Consider the following 23,311-nt stretch of genomic DNA (forward strand, 5'->3'; position numbering starts at 1 on the left):
TTTCTGGTATGGAAATCGCAAAGGCATTTATTTCGATTTGAGAGGAAGGTGTATCTAATCAAACTTCTATATATCCGATTCTAAAATTGAATTCTTCCTAATGTTTTAAAACTATTGCTTTAAGAATTCGCAAAAGTAATCACTTAGTTCTGGCAGAAACGGCAAAACTTAAAGACTAATTCAAAGAGGGCTGTGCTTTAGGCATTCCAACTCAAGGCCATTAAATCAAGGCGAAATGCAAACAAATGGCATTCATAATTTATGGCACACACTTCATTGAATATTCATAAACTTAAATCTCGGCCAGAGCAAAAAGCCTAAAGAACGCGAGAACGAGAGCATTCAGAACATTCACAACACATCTAACTAATTGGGCCTATTAAATCGAGAGAGATATATACGCAGCTCGGCGACAGCGGCCACATGCCGACCAGATATACAGACTATATAGTAGTGGCAGTGATTACCAAGGAGCTGCATCGTGTGCTGGAAAAACTGCACTCAAAAAAATACATTTTCCAAAGAGATCAGTGCTACAAAGCGCTTTTAAAATTGTGCATCTAAGTTGCAGTTCAAAGTTGAGAACTAAGAAATGAGTCTTTTAAGTTAAACAGTATTACATAATGATTTAAGAATATTTATTTTCTCTCCACATTTCTGTCAGTGCATATACACATATGTATGTAGGTCACCTCGTAGACCCACTCCACAATATTCGCATCCATGGCAAACGCAGGAAAAGCAATCGGGGAAAAACTGGGCTTCCATTGAATTCACTTGGAGCGCCAAATGAGCAAAAACCCAGGAATGGAAATTTCATACATTTCTGGGTGGAGGAAGAGGCAGAGGGGAAGGGAGAGTGGCTATCGTAGTCAAGGATATGCGGATCCTTATTGTGTACAATTAATGTGCATCGAGCGTGAATCACAAAAGGAACTAAACCAAATTGAGTTGCTAGAGGAATTCACTAGTGACCCAAAATCGATGGGTGGAAATTCGTAGTTAAAGTTTCCCGTTGACCAATTACAATTATTACAGCAAAACTTTTATTTATGGGCGTGGAATCTAGCTCCCTGATTCATTTCTTTATAATTTATATGAGTAATTGGGGTAGATGGGCGGGGAAACGGGGCAGCGGGAGTAGCACTAAAATATATTAAATCTGCCAACTTGTTTCATTTCAGTTTTTCCTATACGACATTCGAGCACTCACATTTGTTCTCCTCTGGGGTGACTTGAGGCTTTATCAGTCTGTGTGCTCCTGCCTTCCCCTCTCCTTCCCCTGCATGAAGGCAACCCCTCAGCCTTGCTGCCCATGATACGCTGTCATCTCGTATCAAATATGCATATTTCATTGGGCCATTTGAGCGGCTTATTGGGGAAACGGAATCGCGGCATGTGGCGCTAACTGGGTCGCCTCCAATGATCCATGTCTTCGAGCAAGTGGCACTCGAGGAGGCTTTAGTACCTTGTAGGTACAGACCTCTAACATAGGATCAAAATTTTACTTTTATGTATTGTTTCACTTGAAAGCGGACCTAGTATACGATTTTGAGGTACACCAAATACCTTTTATATATAGGATTTATTCAGCAATTTAAAACGTATTACTAAGCTTAACTCATCATTTAATCCACGCCGTTTTGTTCCATTGCAACGCGAATGTTCTGTGACCAAAAATATCAAACAAAACGCGAAAAAAGAGCCAGATCTATATCGGTTTATGGTGAATGGTTAGCCTCTGAAAAGTGGGCAAAAGGCTTGGGGCTTGGGGATTGGGGCTTGGGGCGGAGTACTAGCGCCCCAATGCCAAACAGCTGCAGCGATTCTCACACACAAATCAAATGAACCCACAGCACTCAATGGAAACACACACACACACATAGAGGCATAGAAAATAAAAAAAAAAGATTATTCGCATTTAGATGTGAAATTGAGATATAAATTTTTGAAACGACACTCTTTCTAGCCGAGTGTTCAGTGCCCTGCAAACAGGTTACTACTTCGCCAACCCCCCGATTCATTCGGCTAATTGCTGCCGACCAGGTTGAGCAGTTAAAATTTAATACCAAAAAAAATAAGAAAAAAAAACCAGTGTGAACGATAAATGGTTTAGAGTGTCAACGTAAAGATACCCTCAGCAAAAAAAGCAATTTATTAAATTCTTTGATTAATTCACCCGTTGCGAGAAGTCCAGCGTACTCATATGCATTATTATTGCCCAGTAAAATTCTAAATTCCAAATACTTCGGAAACCATTTCCAATTTGATTTGCAAAGGTGTTAATATGTAACAATCACTTCGGTAGAAATAAATTTGCATGATTCAGTTTAAAATTACATCCGTAAAGCCAGAAATCATTCAAAATTAAAGTGCCATAAGTTAGCTGTTCATCATTTGAATCAAAAGTTTACCCTTGAACTCTCGAATAACCGCGTCTACAAAAATTTCAGACTCGTAAGTTTGGTTTCAGTTTTTTGTTTTGCTGCCTTAATTGTTTGAACAAAACATTTTGTTCGACTGGCCAATTTGTAAACACTTGAACTCAGAGTGAGCCAAAGACCGAAGACCAAAGACTAAACAAATCGAGCAGATACAATTTATGATGATGGCGATCTGGTTGTGGCTCTTGTCTCCCGGTTCTCAGGAGTATCTGCAAGATGTTTACCCAAGACTAATTAATTGTTTAAACAATTTCAGCGTTAGCAAGATGGCAGCAGACGATATTCGAGCAATTGTTTACCCCGAAAGATCATTGACAGTTGCCATTATACGGCAAACGATTTAGAAATCCATTTCGAATCGTATCACGATCGAGGTACTCATTGTACTCATTGGATTCCGAGTGATTTCTGGCGCGTGTGCAACACATTTAATGTGCGAGCCAGATGCGAGCCAATCAATCCACAATCGATAGAGCCTAATACCCAATGGCACCTGTAATTGATTAGATAATGACCCAGTAATGACCTAGACCAAGTGAACATTTCAAGTTCTGACTCGCGACCAATCGGATATAGAAAGTAGCGCACTGCTTCGCCCATCGATCAAATTGAACTTTAAGCTAAAACAAGGTGACACCTTTAGCCCTATGTAAGCTGGGCTAATTTAAAGGGAAAATGGTAGACGAACTGGAAAAATTTGAAATTTAAAAGTTGGTTCCCTTACAGCCAGCCCAAAATCAATATTTGAGCAATCGCTATATCAAAAACACATTTGCAAGGCAGCAAACAAAGCATACAAATGCGAAATTCAAACTCTGGCAAACTAAATAAAAGAGCAATAGACATAGGACAAACACTGGGCCCTAGCAACTGATATAGACCACCACCCCACCCTCTACCCTCCCCTCTTCGCAAATACTATATTGTAAAGATATGTGAGCACATAAAACAAGCGGCATTATCATCGCAATGATGATGTGATGATATGATATGGAATGGCAAAAGTTTTCTCTTTCTACATCTCAGTTGCGTCTATTTCGATTTCGGTTTTGGGAGTTTACTATACTTTCTCCCCTTTTTTTTGGCAAACTTTTGTGAATGCCAGTGGGCATCATTGGTATGGAAAAGGATTCTGCGACAAAGCCGCCAAAGACGATTAATCGCAGGACACGTTGGCGCCTGCGTGGCAAACGGAAACGGAAATCAAATGACAAAAATATACACGCGGCCTTCCTGTCGCGATTCGATTGAATTTCACCTGGGCAACTTAAAGCGGGAGGACCCTTGTAGAAAAGGACGCACTCCGAAGGACTAGAATCCACAGTGAGTGGTGTGTCTGTCTGCTATAAAAGAGCGTTTTATAAGCAGTCCATAAGTGTCGCGTTTTATGCGCGACGACAAAGAATAGCAGAGAAATGAATTTGTGGAAAGAATTTCCAGCAGAAACTGACAACAATATATGTATGTACTCTGTTATTAGAATATCTTAAAATATCTTTAAGCTAAGTTTTTATCTTTAAAGGACACTTCTTTGGATGCTTTGTCAGAACATTTCAGCTGATTTATTTTGATTATAAGTCTAAAACAAATCAACTGCATTACTTTCTAAAATCCCAAATCATAGTTCAGTATGGTGATATTTTTAAATTTGTTTTGTAAATGTAAACTCCCCTTCCTGCACTGAATACTCTGAAGTAGTGGCAATCGAGCTCTAAGCGAAGCTGAAAACCAACAAAGGGCCAACTCGAACTTTGGCAATTGCACTCCGCCAACGAAATCGGGCCAAATGACGTGCAATTTCGATATATGTGCAAATATGGTCGTGGGTTTGGCTACTTAGTGCGGGCGAGGACATTGCCCCAGAAAAGTGCATGCAACGTATGGGTATGGAAGCCAAGTTCATAAATGTGTTTCTGTCTGCTGCTTGGACATTTTGCGGCAAACTTTATGAAGCTCACTGGCACTCATTAAGTTCGGAAGGAGGAACACGAGACATGAGACATGAAAAGCCCTTGTGGCCGGTTGATAATACTCAGTATCCTGATTGATTATGTGTGCGGATTTTGGGGCAGGCGAGGCTTAAAGAGTCGCGCAACAAATTAAATAACGATTTCCATTACGCACCGCTTTAAGCGAGTTCTTTTCCCTTGCCACAAGAAAGGGGGCAGGCGAACAATTTGCACCAAACTTTATCTACGATTCCAGTGTGGCCGCCCCATTAGTTTGCTTCCTTCCTTCCGATGAAACCGCCCCACTCCTCCATTTTGGCCATTAACTGGACATGAATGGCCTGCCCCATCCCCAAATCGAGTGATAAATGTGGGCGGAACTTGAGCAAGTGGTCTTTGAGCGACAATCAATGGGATTTGGAGTTGTCATCGTGGGCTCCTTGGTCTCGGCGGCCACGCCCACCAGCCCACCATCGTCTTCGTGGGCAGGAAGTTTAAAAGTAGGAAAATGTATTATGATTTTATTATCTTCAGCTTGGTCATTTTGATGGTTATATATGAAGTTTCCTTGAATTTTTTCCACAGTAAAAAAAAGGTAGATTTATTACCGAATGAATTTATTTTCAAATAACTCGTTCGTCCATTGAATATGATAACCATATAATATAGTAATAAAATAGTATGTATTATGTTAGCTTCCTTATTGTTTACCTAGTATTTTCATATTTACCCCATTTAATTTTGAGAGCATTAAGAATTCGATCAAGTGCAGTAGCAGTAGTCAGAACTTTCTTGGATCTATGGATCCACTTTTTGTAGCCTTTTGTTTTACTTTTATCGCCTTTGGTCATTGAAAGAGAAGCGACATCATCGGTTTGGTTGACTTTATGGCTTATTTCTTATGATTATTGCATATTTATTGAGGACCAGCGACTGGACTTCGGCTTCTGCGTTGACAAAGTAAGACAGCGAGTGGCGTTTTTTTATGGCCCCCAGCCCCATATGAGATAATTTCTCAATAAATAATTTGCAATTTGGCTTTTTCTAATTTTTTGTTTGGGCTGTGCGACGGAACCAGTTTGACTTGCGCTGCCTTGATTGGCTGCAGTTTTGATTCGAAATGTATATATTTGTCACACGGGCGTAATAATAATAGAAAGCGGGCATACAAAGAAGCTGATTAGAATGACAATCTTGGCGCTTTTCGTATGCCGAAAGTGTTTGGAACATATTATTAAGGGGTTTTATATACATATATAAATATATATGCATATTCTCGAAAGCCATAATTTGCAGGCGGAGCAGAAAACAAGAAAGTGTGGCATGAAATGTTTGCGTTCTCCTTCGACGACCATAAAACCGAAAAAGAAGGAAGATGATGCACTTTCTCAGAGGCTGAAACGGGGTAAGTGTGGCGTTTTATGGACCCGAGGATCGGGATGGGGATCGGGATGGGGATGGGGATCGGAACGGGGTGCATCACAGAGATCCCAGGGCCAGACACCTTGCAATGCCATACTTTGTCTACGGCCATGCCCGACTGCCACTTGCATTCCGACTGGTTCGTGCTCAACTCGTAAAATTCTAAGCAAAAAGCATAAAAACGGCCCATAGAGATATATATACATATGTATATACACGTACATATTTGCATGTGGCTCTATGGCTTTGTGGGTTTTACAAAATTTACAACCCGGAGGCGAGTTTCACTGCGCCTGTGGTGGTGTTAATTAGCACAACAGCGCACTAAAAACGCTCCGCAAATCGCACACTAACCTCACACAACCGAAAAGCGAGTGTGCATTGCAAAGTGCAACATAATTAATAGCACCACAATTACGATCTAGACAGGCTAGACAAACATACATGCATGCATACACGTGATTGACTGATGATTTGCGACTATGCGTTTTTTATGACGAGGTCGTGTTTTATGGCCTCACATCTCAGGAACTTTACGGCCAACATCGGAAATATTTGGTATATAAATCACCGAAGGTGCCGGAGATCATGCCAAGCATCCGGAACTATAGTACTTGGTCCAATTCTAGCGAATTCATAGAACTCTTGTGAGCCGGGAATGCTAAGTGATTTGAAAGCCCGCTCTTTATAAACAAAGAATGCACTAAAATATTAAGTGGTCGCAATGAAATATTTCGAATTACTATTACGCAGTAAGGCAGCCAGTTATTCAAGTATACAAATTATCGGCTTCAGCTTCAGCTTTGCGATAGCGGACATTTTTACGCTGTCCTGCTCCATTAAAATGTTATATAAATATCTGAATATAGCTAAATCGAGTAATATATTCGGTAATAAATTGAGTGATTCCACAAAATGCTGAGTAATGGGTATCGCAGCTAGAAGGGTTAACACGTTCGAGCCCCCCTTGCGCAAATAATTGTTTACTAACATTTAGTAAAAAAAATAATAATAAAGAATCGAGGGCGCGGCTGCTTCCGTGTCGCCTCTGTATCTGCTATCAGTGAAAATACATGAAAAATGGGGGGAAAAAACGGAAAACACTGAAAACACTGAAAAAAGGGGGCGTGTGTTGGCCGGCAAGCGAAGGCAAACGAATACTACGCAGTAGTAAGCCGGTACAGTAAGTGGGAAGTGGGGCCACACCGACTGAGAGTTGCATGCAAATAATAGAAATAATAGATTCAAATACGCCGAATAGCTCGGCATGGTCTGGTGCGAGCAAGGTTAATGCTTATTTATAAACGAATATTATGTGTGTGTGGCCGGCAATCTTAGAGTGCTGATCTCGTTCTTGCTCTCGCATTTGTTCATTTGTTCTCATTCCCGCCCGATTGGCAGTGCCATTTTTGTTTCTACTTTTAATTTGTTTTTTTTGCCTAAATTTGATTATTTCCAGTATTTGCACGTTTCATTTCAACGCCCCTGCCAAATCAAACTCAAAATAATCATCATCGAAACCATAATGCGAAAATACTCGAATTGTGCTTTGTACATTGTTTTCATTTAGCATTCAAAATGCACTTTACACCAAATAAAATGCGCCGCGAACAAACCAAATAAAACACAAACCAACACAGACCAACAATGCGTATACTTAATGCGCAACTAAACAAGCGTGAAGATCTACAGGAAAATATGGGGAAAATAGGAAAAGCAAAGGGGGCAGACATGCATACATACCTACATATGTATATGGCTCAGATCAGAGAGAAAAGTGCACTGTCAAGTGTCAAATTGATTACGCAAGATATACATACATATAGTATAAATGGGTCTATATGCCTATATGCCTATCGTATCGTTAATGAATGCGGTTATTTCCCCGCAGTTTATTGCATATTTATATTGGTGCAGCCTATTTGAAGAGCTTGCACTGGTCAATTGAGTGACTGCAGTGAGTAATGCGCATTTCGCCGACCGACTTCTGAGTTCCTCTAGCTTCTGGCGCTTTACTGGCAAGGCCATTGCCTTGATAAGGCCCATTGATAAGGCCAAAGTTAACAAAGGTTACCACGCAGAGTGCTAGGTAAACTGCATTCTTTCACTCTTTAAGCCCTGCATTGTTCAAGTATTATACAATGTGCTTGTGTTATCTTTCTTTTTTCGATTACAAGCCATCGAGGTAGATCGGGAACTTTCCATCTCAGAGTGTCGTAACTACTTCAGCTAAATCTGGATAAAGATTCAGGATCTATCTATTTCCTAAATCTGGATAAAGATTCAGGATCTATCTATTTCCTAATTTAAAGTGAATTCTCTGATCTTTTCGCACCCACAATCTGTGTAGCGCTATTCTGAGCAGAATGAATCCCTCTCACCTTCCCATGATAAAATCTGAAATCGTAAATAGTGGCATGCCACCTAAGAAGGCGTCATAAATTACAGAACATTTCAAACATAATTGCCAAAGCGCGACGAGTTCAGGGCGAATAAAACCACGAAAATGTTGGGCCAAAAAATATTTATAACACGCTGCGGTTCGCTGCCAATTAAAAGAAGCAAATATAACACAAAAAAAAAGAAGAAAAAAAACCGAGTACAAAAAATGAAAATAAAAATAACATTTCGTGCACACGAAAATAAATTGATAAAAAGAGCAACAGAAAGAAATACTTGGCAGCGGTTCAATGGCCAAATCGCCCGACTGCGAGGATGAGTTCTCGATGATGAAGACACGAGCCACCGAGCCACCAAACCACCGATCCGCCGAACCACCGAACCACCTCGGCACCACCACCAACCGGCGGAGGAAGAAGCCTTTGCAATGCAGCCGTCGAGTGGCAAATTTAAAATTCCACAAATGTCATTTGAGTGTTTCGCTCGTTTCGTTCTTTATTATTATGACGACTATTCGAGGAGGAAGCTATGGCACAAAAAAAGAAATGAGGAAAAAGAATACGGGAGGACTGGGAAAAAAGGAAGCAAGTGTCAGGTGGAACGCGGCAACGTGTTGCATAAATTAGCAAATGTCATAAAATTTTATAAAGGAATTTGCGGCACAGGACAGGAACTCTTGCTTTCAATCTAAAAATATGTTGAATCCACTTTTGCGTGGGAGTTTATCATAGCAAATATGAGACCGATGCTTTGATTAAGAAAAACGAATATAGTTGCCTCTCTATTTGTAAAAATATTAATGAGATCTCGTAAATAAAAATAGCCACATTTTCTATAAAGGAATAATGATGCGTAAAGAAGAAATTTGATAAAATAAATGACATATTAAATTCATAAAACAGGTCAAAATATGCAAAATAGTTAGATTTCTATGGGTAAGAAGCAAAAGAGCAATAAAGATTGTTTACCAGTTTCCGAGAAAAACACAAACCCTTTGTCACCTTTAATCCCTTTAAAAACTGCATTGATTGCAGTTTTGTTTACGCTCTTGGAATTTCGTAGGAACATTATCTAGACTAAAACAACGTTTTCTACGACGCGCGAATAAATTTCTTTATCACAGTGACTGTTATTTCCATTCGTAATCATGACAAAAAAAAACCCAAAGCAGTGGCAAAAATTAAAGGCGACAAATCGACTACTTCCGTGAGGCCAGCAAAAAAGTAGAAAAAACGACCATCAACAGCAATTATAAACAACACCATTAATACAAATAATACCAATATTAGTTCACAGCCCTAGAAAATGTGTACACAAAACAAAAACAAACTGAAATTCGCTGGAAGCGCGCTGTCTGCGAAAAAATAAAGTTTCGGGTATCAAGTGGAAGAGTCGTCTTCGATTTCTTCGTAGCCAGCGCAGCGAATTCTTCAACAGCCGATGGCTTGGACTTTTGGTTGGTTTTATCACAGTCACAGCCAGAGGTGCTAGAAAACCAACGAAAAGCGGGGAAAGCGAGGAGCAGGGGGCTGTGTGCTTTGCTTGGCAGTGTGCTCAAGTATCAGCGAAAATGATAAAGAAAACAATCACGTGAATGACGCACTGCATCACACAGCCGAGAAATATGAGTGGATCGAATGATTTATGGGGCGGATAACGCATACGCAGGCGATCATGCAAGGAGGCACTTAGTTCTAGGAAGTGCGGTCAGCGAAATTCCATCCCATATGAGACTTACTTCGAAGTGAATGTGACTAAAAATGCCCCTGGGGACTAAATCGCAAGTGCTCGTTTCGCTTACCACTCCAAACATGAATACGCATTTGAGGTTAATGTCAATGAACTTTGGCGATTATTGATAGCTTGCAAAAAAGATCGTATATGTAGTATAAATACACGAATACGTGCGAATAATACTGGCTATGTAGGCAAATGTTATCAGTGCGAAAAATAATGAAAACAAGGGGAATACAATTAAATAAACAAGAGTAAGGCCAACCTATAATTGAAGTGATTTTAGGTGGGCATCAGGCCTCAGATGAAAAGGGACAGCCGGTACCGGTATCTGAATGCGAATGTGAATGAAAATGATTCATGATTTACGCGTGTGCACATGCCTGTGAATGTGCACGCGTCTATTTATTTACGTATGCTGCGATGTAAACAAAACGAAAAACGATCCGCAGATAAAAGCGCATTAATTGCAAAACTCTGCGCGAAAAAAACAGAAGAAAAAGAAATATGGAAATCCAGCAAAGTCGGGGAGAAATGTGATGCCAGCACCATGACAAACATTTCACACACTCACCAAAAAACAAAAAGCACTGCAAATGGCAACAAAAAAAAACACACACTCAAGCGACTGACTGACGATTGCATAATAATAGCGAAAAGCGACCACAAAATATGAAAGCCAAACACGAGCTCCACTTTATCTTCACTCTCACTCCATTTGACTGACTTGGCCATGAACTTGACCGTTTGCTCTGCGAATTGTGAATGAAATGGCTACTTCAAGACCAGCGAGCATTGTGAACAAAAAAGGTCGAAATAAACCTTAACAACAAGGAAAACGAATGAAAGTAGTGCAGTTTGGGGCTTTAAAAGGAATATTAGGCTTAGTACATATAAAAAGATAAAATTCTACTAATGTCGAGCTTGCAAATACAAACCCATGACCCAGATACAGTTTCCCCCAGGAGTTTCATAAACTACTTAGCCAACTCACCTTCCATCCAGCACTGCTGTTCGAATCGCCCTTGTCCTTGAAGTATGGCACATTCTGGACCATCCACTCGTAAATCTGGCTCAGAGTCAGTCGTTTGTCGGTGGCCGATCCAATGGCATGCGTGATGAGATCCGCATAGGATAGATTTCCCCATGCATTGCGACGCGATGAGTTCTTCTTGGCTGCATTCGCATTCTGTATAGCCTGCTGTGAGTCTATTTGATATAAAATATAAAATAATATCATGATTATCCATTTCTATATAATACGAGTAGTCTGTAGCTAAGGACCAACCTCCTGGGGCCAACTGCTGATTGCTGGCCTTTGTACTGTCCAACTCGTCGGTGGGCTCCACGAAGTTCTCGGGACGCGGACATGGCCATGTGTTGGATCTGGCCCGGGTCTGTGGCTCGAAGCCCACGTCCAGGGGCAGATCCCCGCCCAGCTGGTCCATGGCCAGGCCGTTGTCTGTGTGGGTCAGCGTCGGCCAGTCCTGCGCGAAGCCGTCCATCATGGGGTAGAAAAGGTCGTTGTGCAGTTGCAGCTTTGCGGCTCTTCAAGCTCTACAAGCTCACCTCGCCAGCCCAAAAAATAACGAAGCAATTGGGGGAGCTTCGCAATCAATCTTTTACCTAAAAAAACAATTGAGATATATCTAAAGTTAATAAAATTATCACCAGCTTACTAAAGAACAATGTAAAATTATTTATATAACTATAAATTGAGCTCAGTGCTACAGAGAAGCAATAGATAATGTTATAGTATTTATGTATGCCGAATTTTAACCTTGAATTGAAATTACTATAGCATTTTGCTGTAATTGTGCCAAGTCATCTCATCTCTCTATCAAGCGTCTCGTTCAAAATTATATTTTGATTGTTTTCGTGCTTCGAAATGTGGAAAACGATTCCCAAACGAGCTGGGATCGTTCAACAAATTGACAAATCGATTTTTCATTAGACGATTAAATTAATCTTTTCCCTCTTTTCCCTGGAAAGAGCATACACACTTTAGAATCACGTTTCTGTATAAAAATTATAATTTCCTTTTGGCTGTAAAAAACTTTACAGCTGTTTCAAACTATTCTTATACCTAGATTGTGGTTGATTTATAGTACCCCTATACTATTGATTATGAGTACTTAATGTACTTTGCATATCAATCGTTTAAAGCATTATAAATTATAGGTGTTAGACATTTCCTTTTGATAATGTTACAATGAAAATCGAAGAAATGGAACTTCCCATTCTTGGTAAGTTTTGTAGCAAATGCTCTTAAATAAAAGTAAGAGAGCGTTATCAGCAGACCCAATACAGAAGAGAGAGGAAACTAAGGCAAACTCAATAGCAATACGATAATGTAGGTTATGATCTTGTTTAAATGCCTCGCACATTTTCCATGCCTTCCAATGCTCCACATTTGTATGATTTCTGTGCTTAGGAATGGAAATCAATTAGTTTGAATAAAATCTATAAATGCCTTTATGACTGCATTTAGCACACAGATGGAATACAAAGCTCGTATATAATATAAATTATATCAATTAGCACGGCGGCGAGCAAGGTTATACATATTTTCCCCCTAATTGGTGATACTACAAGTTTTGATTATCAAAAGTTTGACAAGTCGCTCTCTTTCTTTCGGTTCCTATATATACACTTGTGGGTTAATCTGCTCCAATAAATAGGTCTATTGACTCTGTCTGGAATGAGAGGACTGATAAGTCATTGAAGCTCAACGTGCATCGCACTTTGATAGCAGTTGTCTGGTGCAATTTTAGCCCGAAAATTGGCACTCGGGGTATGGGAATTCTTATCAATGAGTTTCTGGGAACTGAACTAATTTATCTGGCGTAATATCAAGTAGAAATTAGCTGTGGAATGTCAAGTGTCACTTTTTATTTCGAGAATACATTTCAAAGAATTACTGCCACCTGATAATGAAAAATGTCTGATGAAATTTATAATTTAAATTCATAAGGTACACAAATGTTAAAAATGTTATCATTAGCATAATTTATTGAAATGAACTTCAGAACCAAGCAAAATTCATTAAAATGAAAGATTCATTAGTCAAAAACTAAGAATCATAAAAAATGACTTGAAGTTATAATTATATAAATAACTATAAACCAAAAGGAATGTATTTAATAATTATTACTAATTACAATTTTTTATTTATATCTCTTTCCAAAACTTGTCAAAAATGTGTGTACAAAATGTCGAAATGTTTGCCAGCTCATGATGTCCACTTAAGAGCGCAAAAAGCTTTACTTCTCTTCCACTTGAAATTGTAAACAAATAAAAAACTCACCCACACACAGAAACACGAGCAGCAAGTATCTGTGTGTGGATCGTTCGAGGCACACTTTTATTCAGCGGTTTATAATAATTTATCTTGGCCAAAAAGATACACTGAGAGAGAGAGCGGAAAAGCAGGGGAAAGGTAGAGAATCCCACAGCGACTGTGAAGAATTTGCTTTAGAACACGGAAGTTCATCCATTCGCTACCTAAACATTTGCCTACCTGAGAGCAATCCAAACGTCACCTCATTATTTCCTTCTCGGAAATTTTCAAGAACCGCTCATATGTTTTTTGACTGCTTTTTTATTTGTTGTGTATTTAAATAACGATATAATTTAGATAGGGTCGCGCGTCGTCGCTTGTCATTGCATAATATCGTCCCAGCGAAAGGTTTACGGCCGCAAATAATCGCAATGCGAATGCCAATGAGTCGCACTCAAGTGTGCCCCATGAAAAGAGAAAAAATAGAAGAAAAAGAAAAACCCAGTCCAGACGCAAAACAAAAACTTGCCGAAACATTCCAACCTGACCTAAGCCACTAGCAACAACAAAAATCAAAGCAAATACACTGCGGCTGTCAAAAAAGAAACCAGAAATACACTCGCACAAAACTACTGGTAACTCTAAGTCCAGAACTGATCCAACCATGTATCTGCATCTCGAATTTTCGTGGCAGGCTTTTACCGAAAGTTCATTGATTCGCTTTTGGGGTCAAAATATCATCGCTTTCTCTTCGCTTCAACTCCTCTTCTCGAATTCAACGGTTTTACTTTATACTGATTTCAATACATATTGTTTTCTGCCTCATAAACCCCAAAACGATACAAAAAGAAATGTTTATAGTAAGTGTGGATGGCAAATCATAATCTATTCTTTTAAATATATTTAAAAAAAAAATATCTTTAAAATGTTTGGAAACGATTATATCTGCAGGTCTTAAAATACACACAACGTTTTTAGATAGCTTAAAATTAGATATCTTAGATAAGATTAAATAAATTATGATTGTTTTAGAGAAAATAGCATGTCTACATATTTTTAGGCACGGAGTATTCGCCTAGTCTAGACCGAAATGCCCATTAAAATAGTGTAAAATGCTAATTGGCGACTGGCCACTATTTTGAGTAAATGAGCATTTGCAATTTTCATTTCGCACTTAAATTTAATCTATTTTTTTACATTCACGTTGGGAAATGGCGTCGCAAAGTCGTGAGTGAAACATTAAATAATATGGAACAACATTTGATAATATTAAGCACGTCATTAAATGAAAATAACCAGAGGAAAAGAGCAAAACAAAAATACAAAAAATAGGAAAGCATAGGTAGAAAATGTAAACAATAACAAGACCGATGAAAGAGTATGGGATTAACTCAGTATATAGTACGATGCGAAATAGCTGTGATCAACTGCGTCACAGCTCACTCTAAAAGTCGGTTGATTCCTTAGTTTTTAAGACAGGTTCTTGACAAACATATTTTTTCTTACAACAGATTATCCAGTGACGCAGTTAGACGTGGGTGTTTCACTTTGATCGCTCGATATTCAAAGGGGAGATCAATGGAATACGGCTAAAACCTGCTAGATTATGTTAATGGGATACTAGCTATAGTATCGGATAATGTTCTAATGCGAATGCAAACAACGCAAAACGCTGAGTATCACATCGAAATTTATAGCGTGATTCAGAATCGCGTTGGTTTGGCTCTTTTGCTCAAACTGGGCCGAGATAGCATAAATCAGCTTTAAAGAGCACTGCGGCGTGGGATGATGTGGAAATGGGCTACGAAAATAATCGCTGTATTTTCAAAAATTACACAATAATTTCAGGAAATTTTGGGAAAGAATTAGCACAGCATTCCACGTACATATGTACGTACGTATTTCAATGTCACGAACAAGCAAAGGCAAAGGCAAAGTTTCCGCTGGCTAAAAATCTTCAGGTGGTCCAATTTTTCAAGCGGCGGTGACGACGCGCAACAAGTTGAGAAATTCTATAACTAGATACACGCCGATAAACGTGGGGGTCCTCAAAAATATATTTTTACACATATAGGTTAAGAGATATAGCCAAAAGCCGAACGAAAGCGAGTGCAAAAACAAAACCCCAAAGCAAAAACAGATCTTAAATAATAATAAAAAACAAAACAAAGGCAGGGCAAGGCAAACTAAAGCAAAGACGGCATTAAAAAGATTTAATAAAAATTAAAACAGAATCGGTGGGAAGAAAAAGGGGAAGAATGAAGAGCAAAACGAATTAAAGAAAGATCAACAGAGCGAACAAAACAAAAATAAACCCACACTTCTTACGTAACGCCTTTCAATAGTGCGCTCTCCGCCGACTTTTCTCATGAGTTTCCGTATGGTTCTACTCGTACACATGGGCGTATGAGTATTATTTCCCACTTCAGCGGGCGCACAGAAAATCGGCTAAAGTTCGGCTATCAGTTAGCAGTTAGTAGTGCCACTCATTGGCGCCCTCTTAAACATCCTACTTGGAGCCCCTGAGCAGCTGTTCCGGATTGACTTGGCCTCGCCAATCCGTTGATAAGCCCAGCTTGTCGACGATCCAGGGGCGTCGAATTTACACATTTCAGGGGACCAACAGCCAGTCAACTTTTGGGTAAAGTCTTACTAAATGGAATGTAATTAAACAAACTAAAGCTGTACCTAAATAGTTATATGCATATCACATTTTATCTATTTTAGTTTAATCATTTCTTTGTGGGATTGGCGTGGTATAAAACTAACAGGATCCACTTCTGTGTTACAGAGGTGTTACATTAGATATTTATAGAAATCCTTTGTAAGCTGTTCTACTTCCACTTTTTATTATGAAATGTAAGTTGTTCAAAGTCATACATTTCCCAAACTTCTCATAGAGAGAATGCTGTGCTTATCAGGCGGAGCGTCGCTCCCAAGATCACTTGGCCGACCAGAAAGGTGTCCGCCAGATGCTCCGTGATTGCAGGAACCCTCGACTTCGGCGAACGAACCATGTGATTTCTTCTGCCTGCGACTGGACTATCGTGGTGCCCCTGAATCTCAGGTATGGCCCCTGCCTCACCTCCCCTGCAGCTCAGCTCGCCGCTGTACCTGCCCCTCAACCATCAACACACATGACCGGGTTCAGCAATGTGGAAGTAAAAGAGATCTACACCCCAGCAGCAGCAGCAGCAGCAGCAGCACAAACAACCCGTCAAACAGGATTATAAAGCAAAGTAAGTCAATGCGAGAAAAGCCCGATGCGAAAAAATAAAAAAAACTAAAAGGTAAAAAAAAAACCAAAAACGGAGAAAATAAAAAGCAAGACTGACAGCTGGTCCTCGGTCGACGGTCGACGGTGAGGAGGTAAGGTATTCGAATCGCACAGCAACTGGTATGGTCTGAACCGATCTGGTCCGGTCTGCCCTGCCTAATGAGCCGACTTCGAGATGAAGACCATGAAGACGACAACGACGACGACGACGACGACGACAACGGCGACGGTATCAATCCCAAAGCCCAGGTTCGGTTCCAGGCCCATGATCTCAAGTACCTCGCGACCCGACCCCATGATCATCATAATAATGACGATGGCGCGGTGACGATGACGAGGCCACATCCACATCCACATCGAACTCACTTGTTGGCCACTCCGGTGTGCTGTGCTGTGCTGTGTCACCCTCCATAAAACCAAACGACCTTTGGTTCGAAAGTGAATTATGCCCAGCAATATCAACTCGTCATGGACTAACCTGCTGATAAAGCCATACATAACGAGCGCGGTGTGCTCGCCTGGTTAAGGGTCTCATTACAAGTTTGGGTTAAAACGGTGCTTGGGCTAGCTTTCAGTTAAGCGGAGATGCATCTAAATATTCGAGCTCAATATTAAACGCTTTCTAAGAGTTATTCCTATAATTCATAATGTAAGGAAATTGAGCTTAAAATTAATTTTGGACTAGTAATAGTCCAAAAGTCCACCTTAGATCTGCTGTTACCAACATGAGGCTATAGTGTCCTCGGTTTAAGTTATGGTACCTTTGTTAATGAATACAAAATATAATTTTCACTTTTCTAATTTCACTCTAAAGGTTTTCCGATTGGCATTGCCAATCAAGCACTGAACTCCCAGTAATGCCCCCTAATTCCCCGTCGACACTCCGTGCTGTCGCTTTTCCCGAGTGCGTTCTTATCACGCAACCCAAAAGATAAAGGAGCGATAAAGAGCTGAAGCGAAAGCAATGCACATCATATTTATGCACTCCCCACTCGCCACGGAGCAACTGTTGCCATGTGGAGCAGCCCCACTCGCTGCCACCCGTCTCTATCTGTCTGAATCCCTCTTCCTCTGCGGCGACCAGCTTATCACCGCCCCCTCCCCAGTGGAGGTCCCCTCCCAAACCTCTGACCCCAGCGCCGCAATAACCCCTTTGCAATGCCAAGCATAAACCTTGGACAACAAATCTTTTTTGTGGCACTTTCAATCTGCGCTCTTTCCTACATTATATGTAATACGTTTTACTTGTTGGTTTTCCGTGCCCTTACGCAATTGTTTGTTATTAAAATGAATTTTGGAAAATTAATAATAATTGAAATTTATATTGATCAATGGAAGCCCTATCTGTATTTGTTTTTTTATATGGAAATCCACTTTAGATACAATATAATATAGTATATTAAATTGTGTAAGTATCAGGAATCTGAACATGCAGTGATTGAAAATGACATATTAAGACATTTTTGTGAGCCCTAATGCACTTTTCAAGCACTTTGCATGATTTTCCTATTAACTGGGCATTAGAAAATCCACAAGGAGATGCCAGTTGCATTCTGGTTTTTTCTACGCTGTTAATATTTAATAATTTATTAAGTCAATTATCGCGGAAGCTTATTCAAATAAAAGCTTATTGAAAGTGCAGTTATCTGGCGGCACGTGGATCTGCGAGAGAATCACGCGCTTCTAGAGCAACTCAGAGAAATAGGGAATTACATATATATAAATGTACACATATGTATTTAAATATATACCTATATATATATACATATGGCTATATAGAGAAGGAGAGGCCCGACCAGGCAATGTGCAATAGTTCAGAATGCAGCGAGTGCGAATGCGAATGCAAATGCAAATGAACGCCAAAGCCCCGTGCAATGTTTATTGAATTCATTACAATAATTAAAGAGCAAACGAACGATTCGATTCCATTCTATTCGTTTCCATTCGACCGATGGAGGAGAAGTCACCCAGGAACGTAGAGCCCCCAAACGGCGATCTTCGACTGACAGCTGGGACAACTGACGCATGGAAATCTTCGATGCGATCATCTGACTTCGCAAACGCAATCGATTTGCATTACTAATGTTTTGGGGTCAGCGCGAAAATCTGAATAAATTAAGCAAAAAGAAACGATCGACAGAAAAGCTCTACAAATCTAAGTAACAATACTACAGCTTGGGTTAGCATTAGAATAAAAATACATACTAGGAAATGACTAAACTCATTCAAACTAAATCTTTCTAAGCCAAAGAGTTAGTGGGAGTTACTTATTTACTGATTATCTGCTTGTTAGAATATTACAAACATTTTGGGTTTATCGAAAAATCGATATTATCGATTAAACTTAGATCGAAAGAACATATCATTAAAAGACAAGATTTCAACTGCATCTTTCTCAGACAAACTGCTACTAATTACTATTTTTTGAAAAACTCTCCCCTGTTTTTGCTTTGTAAAGATCTTTAGATACAGCCTGCCAGTTCAAAGTTGACTCCTTATCCCTATATTAATTAGCTCCGCGGTTTCTATGCTCCAATTACAGCTTTTTCGACAAACTTTTGCACACTTTCTTGTTATCAACTGGCACGTTCCACCAATGTGGCTGGCAAACACTCAAGATATGATAAAAGCCACAATCACAATCACATGCACATACAAAAATATACAGATGTGTGTATAGGCTTATGTGTACACTTTTTGGGCCATCAGCTGCTGCTGTACCTTGGCACATTGGCGAATAGATAAAAGCCTTATCTGTAAATGGGGAACGAAAAAGCCTCTTTCGACAGCTAACCGAGTGGCGAATCAACCCATTTATGAAAATTAAACCTAATCACATTTCAATGTCAATACTGATGTCAAAGAAATATTCAAAAGCATCTGGAATGGCAGCAAAATCGACCTTAGTGCCGCTTCTATATGAAATTGGGGGGTGAGCAAAATAACAGAAAGAAAGAAATGAGCTCTACGCAAACGACACACGCTTGAAGTTGTGCTATCAGTGTGGCGCTGGGGTTCTATTTTTAGAGCCATTATCAGCGGTGCTCTAATTAAGATCTCCCCTGCCCACTCACTCACTCCCATGCCAAGTAACAGAAACACACCGAAACGGACTAATCAAAGCCCACACGAACCGAAAGATCATCTATTGGCGGAGCGCACTGCAGCGCGGAACGTGACCGACTTTATGGTTCTGTCGTATTGATCTTGAAAGTGAAACACTAAGGATTACTTGAAATTTCGGTTATAAATCACTTTTCCTATCGGTTGTATTCAAAATTTGGGTCGTAAACTCTTTAGATGGGATTGTTTTAACACAGCAAAAAGTCCAACTTTCGTATCTTAAGTGAACAACTATAAGTAAACACTATAAACAACTTAGAAACTGTAGTTTCTAAAACCACTCAACTTTTATCAAATTGTAGAAAGCTCTTTCATATTTCACGGATGAATAAATCATTTATTTTACAAACCAACATATACTACCATTAAATTTAAATATTTATATATATGAGGTGTAGCAGAGCACCGCTCGAATTATTTTTTAAATCGCATTGAAATAGAAAATTTGACTTTTAGGAGTATTTCTATTATCTGCCGAATTCGTACCGGATCAAATCGAGAGTTCCACTTAAAAACATTTTCCATTTAATCAACTAAACCTAATCGCAATTGTTATTAATATTTACCCGCCACAAGTTCGCAATGGGAAATCGCTGGCTGAATTGTTGCTCCTTGTTGACTGCGAGTTAAAAATTTGTTGATTTTGCCGGTGGGTTTTGTTGATCGCCGTTTGCTGTTGTTAGCTGTTAACTGGCACTGTTTTACGTTATTTTCCTTGTTGCTTTGCACTTGTTTATGGGTTTGTTTGTTTTATGGCTAGTATATATAACTGTGTTGTTGTTTTGAGCGAAACTTGTGCGGATTTCTTGATTTTTAGTGGTTATTTAAATATGTATATATTTTTTAGAATTCTGTTGGCATAATTTTCTGCTCACACACTCACACTTAATAAAGGGGTTGTTGTTGTTGCTGGGCGGCGGTTTTGCTTAAGCTAAAGACGATTGTAAAAACGGTAAATTAGAATATATATAACAACAATCAAAATAAACAAATAAAAAGAGCGCGAAGAGAGCGACGCTATTAAAGAGCGTAGTGTCTGTGTGTGTGTGCCGAAGAAAGAGAGAGAGAGCGCAGAGAGCGATCACGTCAATTCATGCCAATTGGACGCACACACAACACTTAATTGGAATTCGTATGAGAATTCAATGAAAACCGAGCGGCGCAGTCGAAAAGTTGTTTAAAGTTCAAATGGGTAAAAAATTTTAATATAAACACGTTTCGGAGCTTACTCCAATTCGCTTTTTATTCGCCACTAGTGTGCGTAACGTATTTTATGTGCCATGTATATAGCAGGTACATATGTATGCATTTGTATGTACAACGTGACTGCGACGAAGATCATCCAAGCATCGCTATATAATACGAATACGTTTTGGAGCTTTTCTCTTATTTTATACGATATCGTCTGTAAAAAACGAACGCGTTCCTTTTTACGTTTCAGTTTTCAGTTCGGCACATTCACATGTTTTGATAGCGAAACTTTTTTATTTTCCACTTTCGTGATTTTCTAGATTTGCGTTTCAGAATCAGAATCAACGATTTTTGACTTCAACGACTTTGGGCCGCGAAGATCACTGAGTTTCTTGTATTGGTTTATATTAGCTTTGCTTAGAGCTGGAAAAGGAAAACGATGAACGACCTCGTGGCTTTTAACCGCAAGCGAAAAAACACAGACTACTCGTTAACTGCTTTCTAGTCGGATGCGAACTGACAACTGAAACTGATTCGCCGTCGCCTTCGTAAAAGTGTTCGTTTCGGCGGCGCAAAAAGGCGGTCTGTGCCTGTGTGTGTGCGTGTCGTGTCCGCGCCCGTGTGTGTGCTTGCTCTTAGCATCCACTCACGTTCCACAGCCGCTCAATTCACTGCTTTTTTATGTTTGTGGCGCGCTCATACTCACACACTCTCACACACTTGGGGCCAAAAAATTAGTGGGTTATGCCAAATCAATAACTTTTATTTGAGTTTATCTTGACATTTCGATCAATTTGAAAAATATGTGAATTAAGAAAAGTTTTGACTACCTAGGAATATAATTTTAAAGATACTATAGCAATAAAATGTCTTATTTTTCAAGGGATGTAAGCCCCAAATAGATGGAAATTCGTTTAAATTAGAAAATATTATGAAAATTATTCACAATAAAAACTTATTAATATTTCCTAATGTAGTGACCGCTTTTGTGCCCCCTCAATATTAATAAATAAAAGCCATAGTTTACCTATTTTATACATTTGGAATTTAAATTGTTTCTTTTCACTTCGGTCGCGCTGCTCTGAACTCGAAATTCACAGTTATGGGGAAAGGGCGCGCCGGGTGGGTGGTGGTTGGGCGTTTTGGGTGGGGTGATGGGGCGGTCGGCATTGCTGATAAGGCAGTCGTTATCTCTCGATTGTCGCTCGCTCGTTCACTCTCTCTCTCACTCGCTCTCTCGTTGAAGCTCCATCTCGCTCTTACGTTCATTGTCTCGTGATGCGATGGAAAATTTCCCGAAATTGCATTCTACTGATAATGCCAGCAATGCACATCTGTGCACATGAATACGGACTCAGAAGTGCCCCGCATCTCTTGCAGTGTGCGAGCTTTTTGGGAGCAAGTATTTAATGGCCAAAGTCCCCCGCACCCCCAACCCCAAAAATAGGCCCCCCCCCCTTCCCGGTGCCAGCTTTTTTCCATTTTTCGCCTAGGCCCGATAGCTCTATACTCTGGCTCACACACGTTCGCGTCCATGAGAGTGTGTATCGGTGTTTTTTAATGTGCCTGCCACATAAATTCCGCAACATTACACGGCTAATGAAGTCTAGACGCTGATGCCGCGGACCAGCAATTTATGGATCGTCCAAACCTAAAGACCGATACGATCCGATCGTTTCGAGGGGGGATTAGAAACGCTCCAACTTAAGTTTAGCATTTTAGGGTGCATCTCTGCAGGTCTAGCAGCTTAAAGATATAAAAATCACAACCTTCATTGGATCTCATGTCAAACGTTTATGTGTAATTTTTACGATATTTATATTGCTCATTATGCTCTTTTATTAGTACATTTTTAGAGAACGATTAGTAAGTTTAACTCTCTAAAAAATAATAAAAGATATAGATTTTAATAAGAAAGATACACAATTCATTTATATGTAAAGCAGTAGTCAAGAACTTGGGCAAAATATTACAGAATTTTCTAAATGTTGACTTAAACGGGCCTCAAAGTCTGCAAAGTCCCGAGGTGTGACAATAAAGTTTGTGTGTACATAGAGATTTGGAATGCGAGCACAACAAGAAGATAAGCCCGGCAAAAGGTATGCATATTTTAGAATGCTATTAAGTTGGCTTAAGCACGATAAGTAACACGTTGGTATAGGTAAGTTCCATCTGGAAAGGGGGCTTGTAAATCACTCCCTTTTAAATGAGCATGTAAATAACGTGTTAACCCGAGGAGCCAATTAATTGAAAGTCTCAAGACCAATTTATGCAATTGAAATGGATATTATATAAAAGTCTGCCAAAGCCACTCGTGCAGTGTATCAATAGGCCGCCCACTTTCCAGAAATTCCAACGAAATCACACAGACGTTTCAGCTATCGCCAGCCAATACTTGATCATAATTGTCAGCGACCAAAAAAAAATATACAAAAATGTGTATAGAGCGTTTCATTTGCGTTGGCGCGTGGCGAATGGCTAACTGTCGTCG

At 39.7% G+C, this 23,311-nt stretch overlaps 1 protein-coding gene across 3 annotated transcripts in view; it reads right to left on the minus strand.

Moving 5' to 3' along the window:
* LOC122618863 (forkhead box protein O) overlaps window positions 1-21,375 on the minus strand; it is a 31,207-nt gene extending 9,832 nt beyond the window's left edge. For 2 of the 3 annotated variants that reach the window (XM_043795458.1, XM_043795456.1), the window contains exons 1-4: window positions 21,269-21,375; window positions 20,196-20,560; window positions 11,238-11,575; window positions 10,944-11,158 (exon numbers count right to left, since the gene is read on the minus strand). In XM_043795458.1, coding sequence (XP_043651393.1) covers window positions 10,944-11,158; window positions 11,238-11,457 — 435 coding nt within the window. In that variant the 5' untranslated portion in view covers window positions 11,458-11,575; window positions 20,196-20,560; window positions 21,269-21,375. Of the gene's footprint in view, window positions 1-10,943; window positions 11,159-11,237; window positions 11,576-20,195; window positions 20,561-21,268 lie in introns of those variants that run through there. The other variant, XM_043795457.1, reaches the window with a different exon arrangement.
* Between the last annotated feature and the right edge of the window lie 1,936 nt (window positions 21,376-23,311).

The sequence above is a fragment of the Drosophila teissieri genome, chromosome 3R (genome assembly GCF_016746235.2).
Source record: "Drosophila teissieri strain GT53w chromosome 3R, Prin_Dtei_1.1, whole genome shotgun sequence".
Classification (NCBI taxonomy): Eukaryota; Metazoa; Arthropoda; class Insecta; order Diptera; family Drosophilidae; genus Drosophila; species Drosophila teissieri.